Source organism: Euwallacea similis, chromosome 10, assembly GCF_039881205.1.
Source record: "Euwallacea similis isolate ESF13 chromosome 10, ESF131.1, whole genome shotgun sequence".
In the NCBI taxonomy this organism is placed as follows: domain Eukaryota; kingdom Metazoa; phylum Arthropoda; class Insecta; order Coleoptera; family Curculionidae; genus Euwallacea; species Euwallacea similis.
In genome coordinates this window covers 3,535,173-3,555,186 of record NC_089618.1, presented here as the reverse complement: position 1 = coordinate 3,555,186, position 20,014 = coordinate 3,535,173, and the positions used below count along the sequence as shown (strand labels likewise).

At 39.5% G+C, this 20,014-nt stretch overlaps 2 protein-coding genes across 2 annotated transcripts; one reads left to right on the top strand and one right to left on the bottom strand.

Moving 5' to 3' along the window:
- Window positions 1-475: 475 nt before the first annotated feature.
- Sesn (Sestrin) lies at window positions 476-19,561 on the bottom strand. Its single transcript, XM_066394582.1, has 9 exons — window positions 19,290-19,561; window positions 18,074-18,679; window positions 17,955-18,020; window positions 14,613-14,642; window positions 4,113-4,283; window positions 2,890-3,072; window positions 2,574-2,835; window positions 1,790-1,938; window positions 476-1,737 (listed from the first exon to the last, which is right to left on the bottom strand). The coding sequence occupies exons 2-9, from the start codon at window positions 18,548-18,550 to the stop codon at window positions 1,165-1,167; spliced, it is 1,911 nt and encodes a 636-aa protein (XP_066250679.1). The 5' UTR covers window positions 18,551-18,679; window positions 19,290-19,561; the 3' UTR covers window positions 476-1,164.
- Window positions 15,520-16,546, top strand: LOC136411834 (uncharacterized). Its single transcript, XM_066394583.1, has 3 exons — window positions 15,520-15,773; window positions 15,937-16,053; window positions 16,102-16,546. The coding sequence occupies exons 2-3, from the start codon at window positions 15,944-15,946 to the stop codon at window positions 16,283-16,285; spliced, it is 294 nt and encodes a 97-aa protein (XP_066250680.1). The 5' UTR covers window positions 15,520-15,773; window positions 15,937-15,943; the 3' UTR covers window positions 16,286-16,546.
- Window positions 19,562-20,014: the final 453 nt, after the last annotated feature.

The following is a 20,014-nucleotide window of genomic DNA, read 5'->3' as shown; positions in this document are numbered from 1 at the left end:
TGCAATTTCGTCTAAAGTTGTTGATCTTTAGCAAGGTCAATAGACCATATATTGATTGCATTTGCATATTTTTCTGGTTTTTTACAATGTCCGGAGATACCGGGTGTAATGTGGAGAAACAACATTTACATCTTGAAAAACTGAACTCACCTTATGTAATTGCTCACAACACGTTTGGTTCAAAACAAGTACCTTTTATGAGTTACCCTCGGCCAAAATACACTTGCAGAAATAACTATAAATATCTTTCAAACGACTGCAAAATATATAGTACGTAAACAAAAGAGTAACAAATTATAACCTCAAATTTCTTGTCTAATATTTTGTCCACAAGGTGTCGCCCTCATTTTCCCTGCTACAGGGCAAGATCGTCCTCACTATTTGGTGGCCCAGCGCCTCCACCGTTCACCTACATTTGCTATAAACCGGGCAGATCACAATCAGCCACACACGACGAAATAAAACGCTTATCACCTAAATTTCAAAAACTATATATTTCTCACACTCTCCATTTATTTTGCGTGTCGTATTATAATTATTAAATTAACGTCTCACTAGCAGTCTAAACGGTTTATAACATCAAAAAAATTAATAATAATAACTCTGATTACGTCGTCTTTCAATTACACGCAATTATGTATAATCGAAAGACAGATTCTAAAAAACTATTCACATGATCACATTGATAATATAATTATTAAATATCACAAAATAGGGCGGGGCGCCATCGTGGGGTGGCCCTGCCCCCTTGTTTCTTGAAATCCTGCACTCAGATATGAAGCGTACGTCGATACGACGTAACCGGATTTAGAGTGACGGGCCCATCTGATGATGACTACTAACCGAGCCACCGAACTTAATGGAAATGAGATCAACGCAATATATTCAATGCCGGGAAATTCGTGTACGCAACTCAAACCGCGGTTAATATTGAACTGAGGCATCATTAGCTGGGCCTGTCTCGATTTGTACTTACAATAAAAAATAATTAACAAAATATAGTGAGTAATGGCTCTTTTGCTTGACCTTGACGAATTCCTTCAAATCGGTCGACAACTGAACAATAATCGAGACTAACCTCGGTAAATAAACATCCTGGCCCCTAGCGGCGTTAGTCAAATGTACACATAAACAAAAACCAAATCACATGGCATCAGTTGAGGCTCAATTATAGAGCTGGTAGCGGTTGACCGTGCGCAGGGCGTAGATAAGTTCGGCTTGCATACGTGACTCTAAAACCATGAGATTTACGTGGACTTTTTCACTGTGCCGGAACTCGCGCATCACCCGGTCGTAGACTTTTTTAGTGACACGTTCTGGGTAGCAGCAAGCAGTCTTGATGAAGCTCTTCAGGGATTTCTCTACCAAGGCGTTGATCTCTCCATAATCATAATCATCGTGTCGGATTCCTAATAATGCCTGGATGTAATTCCAGATAGCGCGCCTGAATCGAGATGTATCTACGTCGGTGCGACCTCCCATGGTATAATACGTTAGATTATAGGCCGTCTTGAATTTGGAGTCTAACAGGGTACCCACGTCGTTGTAAAGTCGATTCACTGTGGAATAACCGTGGTCGTCCCAAGAGTAATCTTGCACGCGAAACGTGTGGATGTCGCTTTCGGCTCGTTTGGCAAAATCCTGGTACTGGAAACCGGGGTCATCCACGAAGTAGCTGATGTCCGCAGGAGTTTCTTGAGGCTCGGGGCCAACCACTCCCAGCTCCGCTGATTGTACCTAAAGAACCTCTTTGTCCCACTGCACTTTAGACCAATAAAAAAGAACCAACCTCGATATTTTCAAATCTTTTGGCCAATTCCACAGGGGTGCACTCCTCGGTTTGTTCCGATAGGGTCTTCATTCGTTGCATTAAGGTGGTGATCCCCACTTCGGGCTCAGTGGGCGAGGGGGGACAAGCACCCACCACTTCACCCCAATCTTTATTAAAAAAAAACCATTTAGTCAACTTCTTTGATTTGAACATAGGAAATTCGTAGTAATGGTGAATGCGAAAGGAGAGAAGCTACTAAATTATTGTAAAAATTGTTGAAATATGGAGAAAGTGTAATAGTATAAGCAGTTGTTAAAGAAGGTTCTAAAGAAAAAATGAGAGATGTAGGTGTTTCCTCAAGGAAATGCAACATGCAGGACCGCAATTTATTTTTTTAGCAAACAAAATATTTAAAATGGTATATGGTTATTATAAAGGCAATGATGCTTTCTTTAAGCTGAGTTTAGCGCATTCGCCACGATTAAGAGTGTCTTCATTAAGAATTCAGTTGGCACATATTTAAACCCAAATAAATGAACACTGATTTAATCACTCGGCGCATTCGAAATTGTCAAGAATTTTTAATTTAATGTTTGATGTGCGGGCAAAGTAACAAGAAAAGGGTGGAGACACAGTAACTTGGCCTCATCTTTTGGTGAGATAATTTTAAAAACCTTGACAATGGCGAAAGTGCATATTCGTAGTAAATTTCTCGAAAACGACTAAGGTTTTCAAAAAGAGTTAATATATGTGAATGATCCCTATTTATATGAAGAATAACCTTCCGAAACGAGAAATTCACCTTGCCGTCCTACTGTCAAATCAACTTCCTGCCTATCTTCGGGCATATTGGCGCCAGTGACGTCGGCCGATTTTGATAGGACAGTGGAGCCCGAAACTGGACACAGCCCTCCCGGGTACTCGTAACCGCCGGCATGATCCAACTCCTGGTTCACTCCGCAGGAGAATACAAACGAGCAGAGTGAATGGAAGTGGGTGAGGATGACGATGGCATGCACCACCTCCGCCAATGACCAGGAGTCATTACCGCATTTTGTCAGTTTCTGTGAGAGTGATTTTGCTGAGAACTATCTCTAATTGACCTTAACAAGACTTACCTCAATATGAGAAGTACGTAGCAACCACGGCCTGTGCGCCAAGATCTTGTTAATATCATAGAGGTTCCTCAATTTTTGAGGCACACACTTCAACCCCCTCAACCAGTTCTGGTCGCCACCTTGCAACAGGAATTCGTGCTTTTGCAGAGCGATCATATAGCTGCACTGGTGCCTTCCTGCGGCCTGCAAATTGTTGGATCCGCAATAATTAAACCACGTAAAGAAAAAAACATTTTTATTGCGTGTTTATGATTCCATAATTAACTCATTAAGGATCATTTTATACCAGCTAAAAACTGTGAAAAAATGCCCGTAATGTGATTGGTAAGATACCAGTATCAAACTAATAAATAATTCTTAATTGGAAATAACGAGAGAATCATAAAAAACACATGTTTGGTTCGTACTTTGAATCGTTCGTTTACTTAAATTGTTGCCCAAAATTGTTTCCAATTCATTATTTGATTATACATGTAAATTAGACAAAAAAATTTAAAGAGCTGTGGTAGAAGCAACATCTATGAATTAATAGCGAAAATAGTGATAATTGGTGCAATGGTAATGCAGCGTTCTAATGCTCTTTAAGTTCAACTTTGGGCTGTAGACAAAAGGGGGCGCTAGAATTGGAGCAAATATCTTAATGTTATTTAATTGGTGTAAACTAAGCCAAAATGCGCTAAATAACAATAATATGTAATCGCAAAACCTTGAGCATAATAGAACGATACGTATATTACGGATTTCCTTAATGTATGTGATAAATAACATGTACCGAGAAATAAAATGTTACAATGTAGTAGTTAAATAAGAAATATCTTCGAGAATTTTGATTCTTATTTTGGGTCAGCACTGCTTCATATAATAGCAAATTCAGTTGAAAGTTAAGCTTTTTCCCAGACTTTCAAGGATGTACCTTTAAAAATTGAACCCAGTAAGATTCTTCTGAATTACTCCTAACCTCTTTCCGCGCTCTTCCGTTAGGTGGCGCTGGAAACTAGACAAACATCGACACAAACACCTTAAGAAGAAGAGAATTTTTCCTAAATCGAACGAAGAGTGACCTCGCGGTTCTCGAAAGGAAAACAGGCCTTACACGTGCCGCCAGTACCTAACAGAGCGAAACGCAGCGGCATAAATCAACAACTTAACCCACGCGGGACCACGCAACAATGTATGTAACCGATGTAAGTCCCCCCCAACCTTGATTTCTTAAACAAACTTACCATGATGGCGATGTAGTGGCGATAGTCGAAGGGCAGGGGGCCATCTCCCCGCAAGATGAAGTGCTGTGTCTTCAGGAACTGCTCCAGGTAAGAAGGGTGGTACCCCATTACCTGGGATACATGGTCCAGGCGATTGTTTTGCAGGAAGGCGTCCACGAAAAGAGTGTGCGTCTGCGCAAAAAAAAATGGCAACAATGTAATTGCAATCGTGTTTCCGCATTGTTGTCACTTTATGCGGGAAATCCTTGAGGATTTCTCAATAATTATTGAGACCATTCGAAAGTACCCAAGTTAAAATAAACACCCAAATTACAGATGCGCGGGTCTCTATTTGTTTGTAGCGGACGATAAAAACCTACGCACCTTCTAATATGCCAGTGTGTTTTATTATACATTTTCACAATGTTGCCACATCGTCATCTATTGTAACCCTCAACCCACCAGTTTTAGGTCCTTAAACAACTCCTTAAAACTTTTATAGAAAAAAAGGAATTTTCATACTTCAAGCTAACGCACCGAAAGGGCGACTACCGCCCTAGAATTGTCGCCTTTCGCCGAGAGAGCGGCAACAGTGTCCGCTTTGTAACGAGTAAACAACTTAACAGGGTTTTAAATAATTACAAATTCAAGAATATAATAAGGTTTATTGCTATTTCCATCGTTTGATATTTAAAACGAACGTTGCGTGAGCGCGTCCGTCCTTTTATCTCGACTTCTGCTGCCAATAATTAAATTAGAGCATTTAAATACACGTGTCGTAGATCTCCGCTATTGAAAAAGACTTTATTTACAAAGATTTTGTTCCTGCGCATCTTTCCAGATGCACTCACGTCGCTGTGCTGGAAACTGCCAAACGTGAAGTTTGACAATTTCCAGAACGACGACGGTCTTGAAACTGAAATAGTAAAGAATCACTGACAACAAAGAAGATAGTGGAACCTCACATACCGCGATCCTTCCAGTATTTTTGGACAGCTTGGTGAATACGCCCCGAAAAAGTTAACAAATCTCACCCCTTGGAGCATGCACTCGCGCTTCGAATCGACCCTACATTAACACATAATCGGACACAAAACAAATGTTGTTACGCAGATCGGTTTCTAAATGTTACGCTATGGCCGTGTTTCACTGAGCTTTCGCAATCGTGAATATTGATAAAATAACTGGCTAGATTGGGAAAATTGCATAAAAAATGAAGAACCGGTTCGAGCCGGTTCTTAAATAGAAAACCGGAGAAAATCTCAAAAAAAAATTTTGAATTATTAATGATTTGTCCTTGCGCTTATCGCCTTTGGAACACGTGAAGCGCATTTGCATTTATCACTATCTATGTGCAACAACAATTAATAGACAATATATTAAAATAGGTAATGTCTTATATCTCTTCTTCAGTCATCTTAAACACAGGATCTTTTTAAACAAATATAAAATTAGGCCGGCACTGCACTGCCTCTTAGCAACGAATTACGTCCTTGAAAACTGTTATTAACAAATCCCTTATCAATCGTCGTTGAGTTTATTTGGGTCAAACTCGTTAAGTCGCAGTCAATGACTCCTTATCAGGCGCAGGGGCGAGTTCGCCCCTGTGCGCAGCTAAAAATCTCATTTTCCTCCAACGAGCGTTCTCATTTTGATAGATTGCATTAATTAGTAATTATTTATCTCTTATCTTCTTGTTATTAGTGTGGTTAGGAAAAAAGGCTATTGGGTCAATTTTAAGAGGGCCAGTCTTGGTTACTCCATTTGAAAGCCCCGAATATCCCAATGAATATTTAAGGCATTAAACATGCTGTGGAATATTCTGTAACGGTCTAAATAAAATTTTGAATCTCTCAAAGGACGCTCCTGACTTCATCGTCGTTAAGCCTCAAATGTCTATAGATTAGTATCAAGGACAAGAGAGGTAACAACGATTTTTAACTTTATTTTTACAGTATTTAGAAATAGACTACGTCACTGAGTTTAGTCAAGTCTGAAAGTAATAAAATGAAAATAAGTGAAAACCCTGTTTTTTCAACATTATAGGACGTAAATATATAAAAAGAAACTTAAAAAGCAACATTACTTAATTATTATTATTTTTTATAAACAGAAATTACGTCATTGAGCGGGGCATGGCGCCATTTACAAGTGCTAAGACCACAGCTAAATTCGGCATAAAGCAACACACTTTTCCACACTGTGACATTTGCAAATCAAAAAAGAAAAAAATAAGTAACAAAATTTTAAAATGCACTTTTTAAGCATCAGAGGCGTACTCGGGAAAATTTACATGGCAAAAAACAGACGAATCCAACTCTCCATTTTTCAATAATTTCTCTCAACTCTAGAAAGCAGTTAAGGAAGCCCCTGAATTTACCTTCACGAACATGATTACTTTCACAAAAAAACTTCAACAAAAAAGTGACATCTATAACACCTCGTTTTTCAACCATTTTTTCATGTTTTAGAAAGAGACCGCGTCACTAGTTCTTCCTCAAAGTACATACTAAACTTACAATTTGTAACCATTTATTTCCTTTAATCCAAGGTGTATACACAGACAAAAAACGGAGAGAAAAATGACAATCAGCCTTTCATTAAAAAAAAAAAAAAAATGTCTCGGCTTTCGCAAACAGGCTACGTCACTGCGTTTGAGTAAAAATCAAAAATCCTCCTAAGAAGGGCACAATTAACCAAAGTTAATTTAAATTAATTATATCATAAACACACAGATGGAAAAATATAACATTCATTATACAGATTTGTTGACCTCTCTTTTTATAACTTCCCGACGCCATTGTTTCAATTATTTAAACTCGGTTCAAAAGTGTTTTGAACTGTTAAATGCACTTTTAAAATATATGCATTTTTGTCGGGTGCCAAAAATAGGATATTAGGAAAATTACTAAAAACTTTCGTAAAAAGGGATATATTCCGGGAATTTCAGAGACAGGAACAACAAGAACAAAAATACGACTTTTATTATCTAATTTTTCATATTTTTTATCGCTCTTTACCAATCAGGCGACACCACTGTCAATGTATATTTGAAATTTACTAATTAAATTCATCTATAACTAAAAGGCAGGGCAGTGTCCCAAAATCAGACTTATAGACCGCCTGATTTTCACTTCTAGGAAACGAGTTCTATTATAAGAGTTTTCGCACGAGTATCAAAAATGGAACATTAATTGTCCAACAGATGTCCCTGCATGCATCTATCAAAGTCATCCGATACTCCGCGACGTGTTAGCTTGCTGGCATTGATCAAAGACGCAGGGATCCCATACGTCAATCGAATAAAAAAAAAAACAAATTTTCCCTAGAGTTTATATGATATTAAGCTTTCGATTTTAAAAGGTTTCTATTTTTAAAAGCCTCGTTCAAGGGCGAAAAACAAGCTCGTATCAAAGTATGACGCGAAATTGTTTCTTTGCAGCACAACCTGATAGCCGGGTCCCCTTAGACGACACGAGGAATCGTTTATGAAAAATAGATGCGAGATTAGAATGAGAAAGAGAGAGAGTAAACATCTGGATTTATAAGCGTCTAGAGAGGCTGCAGCCACGTGTCACCGGAATTACATAAGGCTCGAATTAGGCCGCTCCCAAAGTCTACCGGCAAGAAAACCTCCGGTCATCGTTTTCGATTGTTAAGCTGACCGATTTGATGGCCACAATCATAACAACTTGACCGGTTTCGAATTAATTCCTCCACGAGCGAGAAAAGCGTCACAAAGAAGGGAGGACCGGTGGAGGGGGGTGGTATTGTCTTGTTGCTAGTTTGAATATCGTGTATCTAATGAGCGTATTTTTTTCAGAACTAATCTTATCGGAAAGCTCTCAAGGATACTAATCACCAGTATGATATAGGTGATAAACTGTTGCTAACAGACAATTCGGAGGCGAGACGAATCATGGCATTTCATGGAAACCTCTACACGATTTCCCGTATTAGAGAGGTCTCCCGGCTTGTTGTCCTCCATTAAAGCGGTCATGCATATAGACAATAATAAATTCATATTAATCGACATCACGCTTAATTATCTTTTAGTCGCGAATAATAATGAACCACAGCGCGTAAACAACTTCTTTACATATGTTTCATAACAATCTGCCCTGAAAATTACCCCGAGTGCACTGTCCTGATGCAATGGCTAAACGACCCCAAAACGACTACGAAATGACAGCAGCTGAAACACTGACAAACGCGTCATCGTGTTTACACAAACGAACAACTCCGCACCTCAATTTAATTTCTTACTTAAACAATGCAATTAAACAAAAATTTTAGCATTCCAAAATCGACATAAACGCCCACAAAAACCTTGTAAAAGTGAGCTCGTCTTGTACGCGTCATCTAGCGCTGAAAAAGGGAAACTTGACATTATCGTTTGTGCGAATTTCGAATTTAAATTAACCCGAGGAATAAATTTGAAGCCCGTTCAAGGTCTTTGATCAATCGCTGAATGTATTTGAAGAGCAAAACAGAATGGTTTTATGCGTTTTTGTTGCGAAAATGTTGATAATGAGGTGTGGCGCCATCTATGAAGGGGCGTAAGTAAAAACTATAGATGATTGTCGGCGCTATATTGACATGAACTACGACATTTCGTAAGAGTAAAATGGGTTACTTAAGGGAATAAAACAGGTACGCCAATGAAGTTAATGCTGAAACGTACAATAGAAATTAATTCATTGAGAGACATAGGAGGTACGGTCCAATGGCGAGCAGAAAACATGCATCTTACTGCACGGAGTAATAAAGTTGAAATTCCAATATATTATGATTTAAAAAATATTAAATGCAAAAATTTCCAGAAGGATATAAAAAGGAATACCTATGCTACTGAAATTCGCGTTTGAATGTGAAGAATTTAAAACAAAATGTGGGAAAAAAAATATATAGGCCCTTTTTGGCGAGGGGCAAAGCCACTTTTTGCGATGAAAAACGGCTACGCCACTGCAATATATGTTAATTGTGATAAAAATTTTATAAAATTTTAAAAAATTGCAGAGTTGCAGCGGCAGCACCAATTTTTATCTGTTGTATTATACAATTTAAAAATCTGTACCATAAGAAAACGGCTTTCCTACTTATAGAAAATAGCTACCTCATATAATAGCCAAATCCTAGAAATTTATTCTAGAACATCTGGCTATTACCATTCAAAGCTTTTAACCTAATAATAAAGAAGCTTTTAACTTTAAATGTCCTACACTAAAGAGAGCTTAAAAAAGGGTTCAAAATTAATATAGCCGCACCAAAGAACGATACTGATGACTAAAACTTCTAATGAGACCCGAATTTTTATTGCCATGGAACGCCTTGTTTAAGTATTATTGAAATTCCTAAGCCTGACTATGTTTCGTAATAATATGTAAATTTTAGCCAAAATCATGATAAAGGCGTTGACCGTTTATCGAAACGTTTGGACTATATAAACCTGAACTAACGAAGTCTTAAATGAACGGTCTCCCTAGTGTCAACATTGATGGGAATGATGATGGTCATGAACATGTCGAAACAGGAACAGGATAATGAGTCAGTTTACATATAATTAACCAACTGTGCGTCGCAGACCCTTCACGCCATTAATATTAATGAAACTACCGACGTGACATTAATTTCTATTTTTTTCTGCAATCGCTAAATCCAGCAATTCTGCCAGCAAACCACATACTTACATCTAGGTGGTTGGGGTTGGAGAGGTGGTCCAGAGGGACAGCCCCCTCACTGGGGCCACCCCCCACCTGCTGACGGGCCACCGGAATTTTGAGGATGCAAGTTTTCCTTTGTTTTGTGGCACCTTTGCCCACTCGGGGCAATCTTTCCTATTGTTCTAATAATAGATTGGCAAATCGAGGAAGAATCGGTTAATCTAAATCACGGATTTCTGAACACAATGGTTTTATTAACAGTGGCGTGGACTTGGGAAGATCAGTCTTGTTGGTCCGGTCATCGCGGTGTGGCGAAAGTCCGGTACGGCGATGTTCGGACAAACGTCACTCGAGCATGTTTGTGCGTGAGAATGAAGCGCGAACTATCCGAAACCTTCTACGACTAAAAACCTACTAACTAAACCGGACCGCTGCTCGAATAGCCGCGATGTAAGCAAAAGTGAAATTTCTCCGATACCGGCCCGGTTGTCAATGGTAACCGGTCCGAGATGTGGCAACTCCGCTGCGCCTCATTGACAAACATCTATCATTGCAGGCGAAACCCAAAGTCCGACCTGATAATACTCAAAAATTAGGAAAAACTGAGAGAGAGATGGCAACAACGCGATTTGCTTTCGATTTCCAAAATCTGGCACGTTACACTACCTACCAAGACAAGTACTAAGTGACAACAAAGCAATTTCGCTTTTGTTTTCTAAAAATTTTATACTTAATCGAGCTTAGATGACATTGATATGCCTTTGTCTTGACGTTATGTCAAATTACTGCCAAAATGGTTACGACGTTACCCTTACAATACATATTGTTCTAAAACATGTATCAGATAATATGGTCGCTCTATTGTTTAAAATGAGGATAAAATTGTGGTTTTATTTGACTGTAAAAATAAGAAAATTCAACATAAACGGCAACGTGAAGTTGTTCTTTTGTTTGGCAAATTATTTACGGCGTTGCCATGATTCTCAAAAAAACCATACCCTTGCAGTTTTTGGCCTATTTCTTAATAAAAATAAATAAATAAACAACAAATAAGTACCTCCGTTCTTTTCCTGAACCACTCCATCACCAGAGAACTAACCGGATGACTCAAGGCCTCCTTAACCATTTCGAAAACCGGCATCACCCCGCCAACACCAAATGGCATTTAATGCCTTACAGCGCCCAAAACCACTTTATTTATGACATTCGAACCCAGGTACCCGACCTATTTCTTTCTCCCACCGGTGAGACGCCACTGGGTCCGAAAAGCGCTTCCGCACACGCACTTTCGGTGGTGCGTGCGGCAACGTCGCCACAGCTGATCTCATTCGGTCGGGTAGGAAACGCGGATCAGCTGATCGCTTAGCAACCAGCTCAGGGCCGCTGGCGGCGTTGCTAAATCGTCGCCAAATTTCTGCTGGCCAGGGAAATTTGAAAATAACTATTAGAGATGGATGACAATGATTCAGTTTATCATGGGGGCGGAGTTGTCGATTTGTCGGAATGGCGATAGTAAGACAAAGATGACCCGATTAGTCCAGACAGTAAATTGAAAGCAAATATTAGCTAAATGAAGTTATTGACGATAATCATTTGTTGGCCGAAAGAAAATAATGTAAATCTCAAGGTTCAAAACAATCTTTATCGGGGATGATGCAAGCACGGACGGGCATTGCAAGAGGGGTTTTCGAAGACCCTTCGAGAGCTCAGATGATGCGATAACAACCCTAAATTAGATTACTTTTTAATTGGGGGCCGCGGCATATTGGGTAAATAAACCCGAGCAAAAGTAAGAGTCATGCCCTCTTTTTATTGGATTAGAAAAAGTCGAAGGAGCATAAGTTCGGAGTCGGATAAATGAGTATAACTGGATATTACAATATCCATGTGCGTCACCAAGTGGGACTTATCAACTTTGTTTTCGTTTCGATTTTTTCCCAACAAGGTTAGACGAATAAGGCTACTTCATTGCGATAAGAGTCTGTGCGGCGGTTAAAAATAACCGGAGCATTGGAAAAACGCTCTGAGGCATGAATTCACGTTTATTTTCGGGTGAGAAGCACGCGGAAGGCCGGGCAAATGCCAAGGATCGTTTCCCGAATTCACGACCCAATAAAAACAGCCATCAAAAGATCAAAATTGTCTTTCCAGCAAAAGTTTCCGGATAGCAACAAGCACCTGTTAGCTTTCAGCGCCATCCAGACTTAGTCCTAGTGGCGCATTTCCTAGCCAAGAATGCCATTAAAAGGCACATTGGTGCATGTGGCCTCCTTAAACCTAGGCGCACGTATCCAGAACAACGCATATGTTGCAAAATCAACGGAACGTAAATTGGGTGTGCGAAGAGGACGCTCGGACTCAGGCAAAGAAAGGCGCGCTTTGCGTTGTTATTGTGTTCCTCTTATCACACATCGTTGACCTACATTATATAACAATCCCGCTGATACGAAAATAGCCGTCTGATTAAAACGTTGTTTCGTAGTTTGTGAAATAATTTGAAGATGCCCAAAAAAACATCATAAATGAACTCAACATTGGACACGTTCAGTAGCAAAAAATTAAGCTTGTTAAGCGCTTGCACGCATAATGTGTACAGTTTCGGCCTTGGATGGGCATACAATGTCCGAAAATAAACAAATTTTATTGTCGAGATGGCCTTGAGCTTTCTGAATTGAAAGTTTTAATGCAACATTAATAATAAGAATTGTGTCACCAGGAACTGCTGGACACCCCAAATCCCACAAGTCGCTAAACCCGCTGCATCCAAGTTGAATGCACCCGATTTAAAATTAAACCGCATATGTGGGCGTCGATTATTGTTTATTTCGTAGCCATTCGATCGATTATCGCATTTCGCGGATTTTCCTGGAAAAATCGGTTGAACTCCTGGAAAAAGTCGGAATTATAGGGAAAGTGTGGTCGGGCCAAAATTATGAATTGTAAAACGCAAAAAACGCCCACGGCAATGAGTGGTGACAAACAAGCATTGACGCCATGAGCACAGTTTAACAATACCATATTTTTACCCTACTACAACCCGAATACACGCTCCGAAATCGTGATTTCCTACAAATACAGGGCGAGAGCCATGGCCTCCGCAACATATAGATCTAATACCACTCAATCCGTCACACCGAGGTAGGTAGAAATTGTTCGCCCTTATTCAAGATTTACAATAACCATTAATAGTTCCCCGATTTAAGGTAACCGCTACTTTTAATAATATCAACATCAAAAAATCATGAGAACAATCTGAACTAACCTTTCTTTATCTCTTCTTCCGTATCCGTATCTGAACTTACTAAATTTAATAAAAAAAACCTCTAAGAGTTTGAAAATTATCCACAACGTTAGGCCGACTTAATTATTAATCCTATCATTAAAATTCAATTTCGTCTATACAGGCGTTTAACTGTCAATACTCTATGGGAATAAACAGATTGCATAGTCCTGGTTTGAGGTAAACTTACCCTTAACATTGATAGCTTAAAAGCATTTTAATGGGACTCCAAAACATCCAGATCTAAGGCAACTTACAAAGAACAACTTTTTAACGTTCCAGGATGTCAATTTTTGTGAATTCCAGATCTAAGGCCACTCAACTCTATATAAAATTGCCAAAATGATCAAGGTTCAATCAATCAAATCCGATTCTCTCTGAACACTTTCCGCTCCACTTTGACCTCCACGATTTCCAGATCTGCTGTCATTTTCCCTTAACACTCACCATTTATTTATTCAATCCCATGTATCGGAAATAGGTTATTTGGGTGGCGATGAAGGATCGTTTGGCGACTGAATGTTGGCAGTAACAAAATGGTGGCGCCTTGACGGGAAAGTTTACCTCCGCTCGATCGTAAGGTTGTTTTCGGCCCAAATTTAATATGACTGAGGCTGTCATTATATGAAATGAAGATATCTCCGCGTCTGCCATTGTATTCAAAAACCACAGACAAAGGCATCCAATTTTTTTGCTAATGCTCATTGTTATATATTCGTAATTTATTTGATCTTTGGTGACACTTTCCTCACCGACTTTACGCCCCTTGGTCAGGAAAGATTGATGCGTGTTTACTCGCACCAATTTCGCATATTGAGAGCCCTTCCAGGGTTGGATCTAGATCGCATCTCACCCTATAGTTGTATGTCAACGATCGCGGCGAAATACTTGAAATAAATCAGTTCCGCACATTCCGACGGAGTTAAATTTAGCCGGTTGAAATGTGGCCAAATTTCGCACACAAACAACAATTAAGTGTGCCTATTAATAAATGACCAGCTTCAAGGGGGGCTGAAGCCGCTTCCACCACCAAAGCAAGCCCCAGTTTAAACATGCGGCTTACGCAATACTAACAACACGTTGCGTTCTCGGTGCGTGTTTGCCGACCAATCTTAATCTCGTTACTCATTACTATCTGGCTTAATTGGTTTTTAAACAGTATCTCATTGTGTACTTGAATCGGGGCGTTCTTCTTTTCTCTCTTAATAATGCCAGTGTTTTAGATGAAATAAAGCTTGAATAAAGGGACAAGAGAACGACCTTGTTTACGTCTTAAAGAGCAGTAAAATTGAGGCCAACGACTCAGAACCTAAAATTAACCCCTCAACACAACAGGACCGTAGTGATCTTTTATCTGATAACACTAAGAAAACTGTGACCATCTTAACCTCGCCGGCTCAGCCGGTCCTGTTGCCTACAGGCTCGCCTGCCAACTGAAACGAGGACATAAAAATAAACACAATTTTTATAAAAATGTCGTATAAAACGCCTGCTGATCACTCCGTTTACATGTGATACTGTTTGCTCTTTCTACGAGGGACTCGCGGTTGTACCTTAAGAAATGATGGGTTAACTTACCTTCTCGTCGCATGTTCCCATAAACGGCAGCTGAAACAGGAAAAACAAGTCATTATTTACCATTACTTATATCTACATTGTAAATTCTTAGATAAATATTTGGATTTTAATGGAAATCAACGGTACACAGTATATTGCCGGCGGGAAATTATTGAATAGACTCACGCAAGCATCTGTAGCGCCACCTAGGCCATAGTAGCACAAACTGTATGGAGCGAAGATTCGGCACCCTATTAAAGATGAAGGCCGGAAACCAAGCTTGTCGCTTCAGAGCATAGGGGGCAGTAAAGTTTATCATTTATTTGCAAATTTTAGTATACATTTTTGAGATTGCCTGACATACTTTTGAGCCAGAACTGGAATCTTTAGTTTTCAGAAAAAAACCTTTAGATGCTTTAAAAATTTGGTATCGCCAATGGAACTACTACTATAAGACAATTGCTAAATTCCGGTCGACTATTACTAGAATGAAAATTGTACCATTTGCTAAATTTAGAAAGACGGTGCTGCATCCCTCAAAATCAAGAGATAACAACTTTGGAATTTCTAGATTTCAAAAAAAAGTGGAAAATTGATTTTGGTTTCTAAAATGTTTGGCACCAGCAACGGAGCCATTTCAGGAAATTGCAAATATCCTGTCAACTGGTACTAAAAACGTTTCACTTGCTAAAATTATAAAAAAAGTCATAAAACCATTTAGCCTAAAGATGACATGACCGGAAAGGATCATTATGTTTCAAAAAGAATATTTCCTTTGCAGCACTTTCAACCCCGGTTGCCACATTGACCCATTTTTCCCCCTCACCCGGATAACCCTCGAAGTAAAATTCGCAGCTATACTTAATAACAATTAACTCCGGCAACGTCGAAGGTCAATCATTCAATAATTGGTATCTTTCACTTGCCGGAATGATGAACGGACGTCATTCGACCGACAGATTGGCAACAGAGCGACATGGAACAACGAACGGTTCTACGTGGTAGTGGCAAAGTGTTTTGTTGTTGATGTGTCAGGTGGCTAATCGAAAATATATTGCACAGACCACTACATTATTAATAGAAGCAGAAAACAAGTTGTTTTCTGTCGAAAAAGGGGGCCAGTAGTTGCAAGCGACAGAAACGAAAAAGAGGAAGTTTAGTGCATCGAATTCACAAAAACAGGTAAATAAGTAAAAAACGTATAAATGGGGCCATTTCGACCAGTCATAGTGATACCAATAATTGCTTCACAAGCAGGAAACCTAATTATTATATCACTTAACACCGAACACAAATAACATAAACATGCATTCTTATCTTTCGCTTTTACGACTCAAAATTTTAGCCGCGGAATGTCTGAGAATTTCCAAGTACCCGAACCGGAATGGGTTCTAGAGAAGAACCACAGCGGTCACTTGATCTGGCGCAGGGATATTCCGTCAGAGACAGACGTCAATTCGAGGTACAAACACCCTCAAATCTTAATCAAAGCTTTAGCGACATCTTTCAGGGTAAATTTCAAGCATGACGTGGAAGTAAAAGAATTTCACAGGAAGTCTTACGAGTTACTTGAGCCCCCTTGGAGGCAGGAAACTCAATCAAACAGCCTACTCAGCATGAGCTTCACGTGTTTGGTGTGCGTCACTGTGTCAGTGCTGCTACCCTGGTATATTTTTGGAGGGACACAATATTGATAATCATAATTTAATTATTAGGAAGTAAAGATCAAAGTCATTGAGTCTACTGCTGTAGAGACAGTAAAGATTTGTGGACCAAAAATGTTGGCGTGGAAGAGAGAAAGGTTGTGATGATCATAGATCAAAGATTAAGCAATATGTGATAGGACTAAGCATTTTCAAAGTAATTTCTTATCGTTAGTGTTAAGCGTTTAATTTGTAGATAAATCTGAAATATTTATTACTTCTTTTCTAAATATACTTATTTATTTAATGGAATTGTCTGGAAGGTCTAAGTCTACAGTGCGAAAGGGATTTGGTGACCAGGGGATTAGAAAAAAACCGAGAATTGCCCTGATATGTGAGTGGATAAGATGATTACAAAACAAAGTTTCTTCCCCACTAAGATCTAGGAGGCTCATTTCAGTTTCATCACACCCAGTCCAAAAATCGAGATTTTCAGAAATATCAAAACGCTTTCTGACTATTTCCAAGTAACCAGAACGCACGCCCCTGCTTTTTGACTAAAGAAAACACTATTTTTTTGTGGAAATTATTTAGGTCGCAAGGTAGATTTCTATACTATGATCAAAGATGGATCGTACACATTTCACTACACAAAGAAAACACAAAATCTAAGTTCTCAGTGATTTCTAAATGCTTTCTAAATAATTTCAGATATCTGCTCTGTACGCCTCTGGATTTCAGCCAATAGATACTCAATTTTCTAAAAATAAGGTAGACAAGAAAAAAGATTCCTGCACTATAATTAGCGACGGAACCAGTTTTATCAAAACACAAAAAATTCTAAAATATCCGTTCCCATACACTTCAAAATACATACCTACTCTATTTTGAAATACTGACTCTGCCTGCACACCTCTAAATTTCAACCAATAAAAACGCTACTTTTTCTGGTTATAACTGAGACTTCTATCCTAGACCATAGTCAGTGGCGTATCATGTCTTTTTAAAAGGATTCCCCTAGGAACTCGCCGAAAAAAACACATGACTAGCACGTAATTAGCAATAAAATCGATTTTTTTATAGCCGACGTTTATGGGAACGTTGCCCACTTAACTAGCGCACATTGCTGGCACTTTTGCCTATTAGACAAATGAAAAATACATTGTGTTTACTGTGCAGAAATGGTGCGGTCATCAGCAGTAATAGCCTGCGGCCGAAAAACAAATCGCATGTAATCAACAGCTGTTTTTCGTCGTTCCTCGGTCGTCCTGACCGACCTTGGACGAGTAAACCAAAAATAAGAGAATGGAGAAGCACCAGGAGCGGAAACTCGCGTCTCCATCCTTCGAGCGGAGACAATTTTCTTGGAGCCTACGCCACTGGCAGACACGCACGCACACACCTTAAACTAAATGTAGGATTTGGCCATGACATTGACTTAAAGTGACTTCTCTCTGTTTCATCATCATCTAGGCCGCGTTGCCATTTATTGAATTGATGAGTGAAGGAAAGCTCAGAGTTTTGAGGTCATAGATGAGATTTTTAGGGGAAAGTAATCAGGTTTGGCAGCAGCGCGCGCAAATTCCGCCTAACGACAAGCAGTCTATGCCGCTCGAAAAAATTGACAATATACCTATAAGCGCGAGCATTTGGTTTCTCTACGACTCTACACCTGGCACGAAACGCGACCTTTCCATGTAAATTCTAAAATAAAACTCACCTCTGAGAACTGCACGAAGCTGCTAGGCCCCATTACCCTAGGTGAAGGCACCGGCAACCCCTTCCCCTAAAAAAAAAAAAAACTCAAAACCGCCCTTCCTGCGAAGCTGAGAAACTGACCCTGACAACCTCCAAAATCCCTCGGCACTTCTCTCGAACTTTCCTAAACGGACAGGCGAAGCACAGCCTCAAAATAACAGGCAAATGCAGGGAGACCAAACTCAAATACTCCTTTGTCACAGGATTCGGGCCTCGGGAGGCAATTTTGTCCCCGGTGTTGCAGCGGGGCCTTTTTTCATTTCCTTTGCTACCCCCATCAAAATTGGTCTCTTTTTGTACTGAGTTTGGCCCCTTAATGTGGCTCAAAGCGTCACTCCTGCAAGAGCAGGGCAGCTCCTGAACAATGTTGGTGGGATCCAGCCAGCTCTCCACCATCTTGGACACAATGTCCAAAGCCAGTTCTTGGACTTCATTGGTCTTGGCCTCACAGATGTCCTCCAGCTCAAACATCAACTCATCAGGGGCTGGTTGAGTTTTGGGTGTTGTGTCTGAAGGGCACTTTTGTACATTGTTTCCAGTGGACGTTTGGAAAAACATTTTTGCTTTGTACTTTGAGAGGCTAATAGTCTTCTTTGGTTGTTTGTAATACTTAGTAGAGGGTGCTTTCAGGAGATTCTTAATACTTGCAAAGTAATACTGGAAGGTTGACTTCGATTGGTTTTAGCTCTGAAAGAGAAAAATAAGATTTACTGGAGATGCCAGTAGAAAGGGCTTAAACTGGAAAAGGGAATTTGAACATCTTTGTGTTCCAGTACAAATAATTGAAGCTTGTTTATATACAAAGCAATCTTATTTCTAATAATGGAATGGTGTATCTATACAGGATTTGGGTTTTAGGTTTGTCCTCTGAGTGGCCTCTCGAAAAAGCAAACCACATTGCATCACACTATCAGATTTATAGATATTTTCGAAAAACACTTTTTCTATTACTCAAACATTTCAGGGCAACGAACAATGAGCTTAAACTAATCTCTTAATAATATTTTTGGGGATAACTAAGGAGCTCCCTTGGAAGTGAGCAATAATAAAACTTTCCAAATCATATGAAAAATAATATTATAATCTTTCCATCCTGCTCTTGTTTAAACTCTCCTTCAATTAAAAGAAAAAAGTCCACTGTGTTGCCCCAAATTTAAGAAATGGCGAAAAAATCACAGTTATCCATAGAAAAAGGACATCACCTTCTCAGGTGTGCCCCCTTTGGGGCATTGCCCCCCCAATAGGGGCCAAAAGGTCACAAACACACATGATGGAAATCAGCTGGGGGGTCACTTACCATTGGTTGCGTGTACGTACGGGCCAGCCTAAAAAACCAGTTTGTCCGGTCGCAAAGAACAAAGAAAAGTTTTCCGTACGCGGCAAAAATGACCCGATTTCCCTAGTGTGACCTTCGCGGACTGCAAGAAACGATATCGAAGAGTAAACTGAGCGAAAATGGGGCCTCAATTGCCCCTTTCGGCCCCCTTAACGACTTTTTGCTAATTTAGACCCAATGTTCGCCGGTATTCCACTGTTTTTTAACGTCAATACACCGGCTGACTGGATCTACTGGACCCAGCTGACTTACAGGCGCCATTGCCAATTCTAAATTTCCTAACAAAAATGTCTCTTTTAAGACTCAAAATTTACGAAAGTTCAAAAATTTGAACAATTCTCCTCTAATCATAGATTTTCTCTAACAGATTTCTTAAAAATGTAGGTATTATAAAATTAATCTAAAAATTAGGGAATATAAACGAACGGCAACGTCGCTCTAATACCCTTTCCTTGCGCAACTCGAGAAGGAAAATGAGTAACAACCAATGGCGTACCACGAAGAGTTTTGTGAATATTAAAAACAAATAATTTCGACTTTCCACCTAAGGCAAAGCCCTACAGGCATTATTAACTTTAATTAGAACCCATTTATGTTCCAGTCTTAACAATCGAAATTTAATTTCAAGGATCATTTAATTTCAAAAAAATCTCCGCCACTGCCGTTTATTGTCAATGAGAAAAAAC